Genomic DNA, 3,231 nt, shown 5'->3' on the forward strand with positions numbered 1-3,231 from the left:
TTTATAAAATTTGAAATGTTAACCACATTACAAAACTAACTGTTGCAAAACTAGCCATTGAAAGCTAGCCGTTAGTCCGTTACTATGTTACCGTTACTGTTAATAAATTAATATTTTTTTATTCTATATATACTACTTATATACACTTCTATTCTCACACTTTCTTCTACTCTTCTTCATCTTCTTTCAAAGTTTACGAAATCTAAAGTTCTATTGATATTTTTTTTTTGTTCGAAAAAATAGATCCAAACTATCTCCGCTCTTTTTTCAATTACTTACAAAATTTTTCTCAAACTCCAAATACCCAACAATCTCAAACTTCAAACTCTCAAATTCCAAATCAAAACTTCACACTACCAAATACATTTCAAAATTCAAATCCATAAAATCTTCCTAATTTCAATTTGCAAGCTCCATATAATAATCAATTTCCTATCTACCAGCCACAAAATCAAAATTCACAAACACCACATTTTCCATTTTTATCCATATTTAACCCTTCTATCGGAAATATTATTCCAACATCCTTGCCGTTTTTAACTCAATTCAGTGCATGGAGACATAGCTCATCTGGTGTTGGTGGCTCTTCTAACCTATCCCTTCATACTCTGATACAATCTAGTCCAAATTCGCAATATTCAAATTTTGCCAACCCTCGTTGATTAGATGCTATCGACCTTAATGATAACATTGAAAATGGGAAGAGGATGAGACGTTGATCAGTGCATGGTTGAATGTTTCAACCGACTCTATAGTTGGTACTTACCAAAAGGGCGAAATATTTGGAGTCGAATTCACAGATATTGTGTGAAATTCAGCTCCGACATAAAAAGGGGGCAGTTGCATGTAAAAACGATGGTATAAGATCAACAAGGTTGTTGCATAATTTGCTGGTTGCTACGATCAAGTTAGTCAAAACATAAAGAGTGGTTCGAATGTTGATGATATAAAGGAGTTGGCCTGTAAACTTTATTCCACAAATTATGGTCAAAAATTCACTTTTAAGAGGCATTGGAATATGCTTCGTTTGGAGAAAAAATGGAGAAGCCAACTACCTACACAAAGTGGAGGCTCAAAGAGAACCAAGGTTAGTGCAACTGGAGCATACTCATCATCATCAAATCCAGAAACACCATTGGCTGACAAAACTGGTGTGGACTCTCCCGTTTGCCCACAAGGAACAAAAAAGAGCAAGAGAAAAGGTAATAAAAAAGCACAAATGTCTGAAGAGCTTGGCAAAAGAAAATCATCAGTTATTAAGAAATTATCTCTCATGGATGATATTAAGAATGTTAGAGAAAAGGAACTAATGAATAAGAAAAAAGAAAGAGAAATGGATATGCAAATACTTAATGTTGATACATCTACAATGAGTGAAAAACGACGAGCGCTTCATGAGATTGCATGTGAGAAAATAATCAATAAGTAGTTTACTTAATGGTTCCTTGTATTCGTAGAGTTAAGTAGTATGTTTTATTTTTATTGCATATTACTGGTATGTGATGTAGTCTGTTTTATTCATTTGTGATGTAACTTTTCAAATTAGTCAATATTATTGTGCCGTTAATGTTTAAGAAAGTGACCATTGCAAAACTAGTTGTTTTAAACTTAGACAAAAACAAACTAGCCGTTAAGTAGCCACTGCGTGCAAAACTAGCCGTTTTAAACTTAGACAAGAAAAAACTAGTCGTTAAAGTAGCCGTTGCAAAACTAGCCGTTGAGAAGTAGCTACTTGTTGTGGACATATTTATAAATATCACCTATCAATGATTCAACAATTCCATTTCAACTCTAGTTTCTCATCTCAAAAGAATACTAAAAAATACATTTCAAGATATGGCTAGAAATTTTGATGATATGTTTAATGAGGCTTTGTATGGTAAAAGAAGATGGCGAGATAATACACTCATGGATAATTGGATCTATGAGTGTTTATTCGATTATTCAGAAGAAGATATCGATAGAAGCTCTATCCCAAATCCTCGTAGATGGATCAACAAAGATCGAGAAGCAGGACATGATCGCCTTTTTCAAGATTACTTTGCAGATGAGCCGATGTATAATGCTGACATTTTCTAGTAGACGCTCTCTCAAATGTCTATCCATATTTCCAACAGAGGGTCGGTGAAACTGGAAAAAGAGGCCTGTCACCACTCCAAAAATGAGATACAGATATTAGCATATGGCGTAGCAGCTGATGCTGTTGATTATTATGTGCGCATAGGCGAGAGAACTACATTTAAATTCTTGGAAAAATTTGTTGAAGGTGTCATTTCGGTGTTCGAGGATGAATACTTGCGAAAATCAAATTCAAATGATGTACGACACCTGCTACAAATGGTGGAGGGTTGTGGCTTTCCTGGCATGTTAGGTAGCATTGACTGCATGCATTGGCAATAGAAAAATTGTCCAAAGGCGTGGAAAGGTATGTACATGATGAGTGGTTACCGTGGGGTTGCAACCATAGTACTTGAAGTTGTAACATCTTCAAACCTTTGGATATGGCATGCGTTTTTTGGAGTTTTTTGTTCAAATAACGATATCAATGTATTAGATCATTCACCAGTGTTCGTTGATATTCTAAATGACCGTGCTCCGGAGGTAAATTATACTATTAATGGTAATAATTATACTATGGGATACTATTTAGCATATGGTATTTATTCTGAATGGGCCACATTTGTCAAATCAATCTCAAAGCCACAAGGGGAGAAACGCAAGTTATTTGCACAATATTAAGAAGGGAAAAGAAAAGATGTAGAGCGAGCATTCGAAGTGTTGCAAGCACACTTTGCAATTATACGTGGTCCAATGCGCTTTTGGGAAAAGAAGAAGCTTGCAAACATAATAAGAGCTTGTAATATATTGCATAATATGATTGTTGAAGATGAAAGAGACACTTATGCAGGAAATTTTTCTCAAGGGTTAGAGTATGACGATGTCGAAAAATGGCTTATCACAACCTCAGTTGGGAGAGGAAGATTTTGCACCATACCATCAATTTCTCCAAAGAAATGCCCAACTTCAAAATAGGCAGTAACATATACAATTGAAAGATATTGGGTCGGGGGTGGGGGGTTGGTTTCGTGCAAGGCCTTCGTAGCAGGAAGAGGCAGTTTTCATTTGAAAGGAAAGGCCCTTTGTATAGGGTTCCAAACCTGCGCACCCTGATTCCAAATTTCTATGTTATTAGTCAAGCCTAAACTTATTGAAAACTAAAGCGCTAACGCT

General features: G+C 35.5%; 2 protein-coding genes across 2 annotated transcripts; both read left to right on the forward strand.

Annotated features, from left to right (window-relative positions):
- LOC107633496 lies at positions 1,019-1,429 on the forward strand. The gene has a single exon (XM_016337115.1). It carries the CDS (start codon positions 1,019-1,021, stop codon positions 1,427-1,429), a length of 411 nt encoding a protein of 136 aa, XP_016192601.1.
- On the forward strand, positions 1,837-2,739 carry LOC107633497. Its single transcript, XM_016337116.1, has 3 exons — positions 1,837-2,057; positions 2,118-2,371; positions 2,555-2,739. Exons 1-3 carry the CDS (start codon positions 1,837-1,839, stop codon positions 2,737-2,739), a joined length of 660 nt encoding a protein of 219 aa, XP_016192602.1.

This window comes from Arachis ipaensis, chromosome B03 (assembly GCF_000816755.2).
Source record: "Arachis ipaensis cultivar K30076 chromosome B03, Araip1.1, whole genome shotgun sequence".
In the NCBI taxonomy this organism is placed as follows: domain Eukaryota; kingdom Viridiplantae; phylum Streptophyta; class Magnoliopsida; order Fabales; family Fabaceae; genus Arachis; species Arachis ipaensis.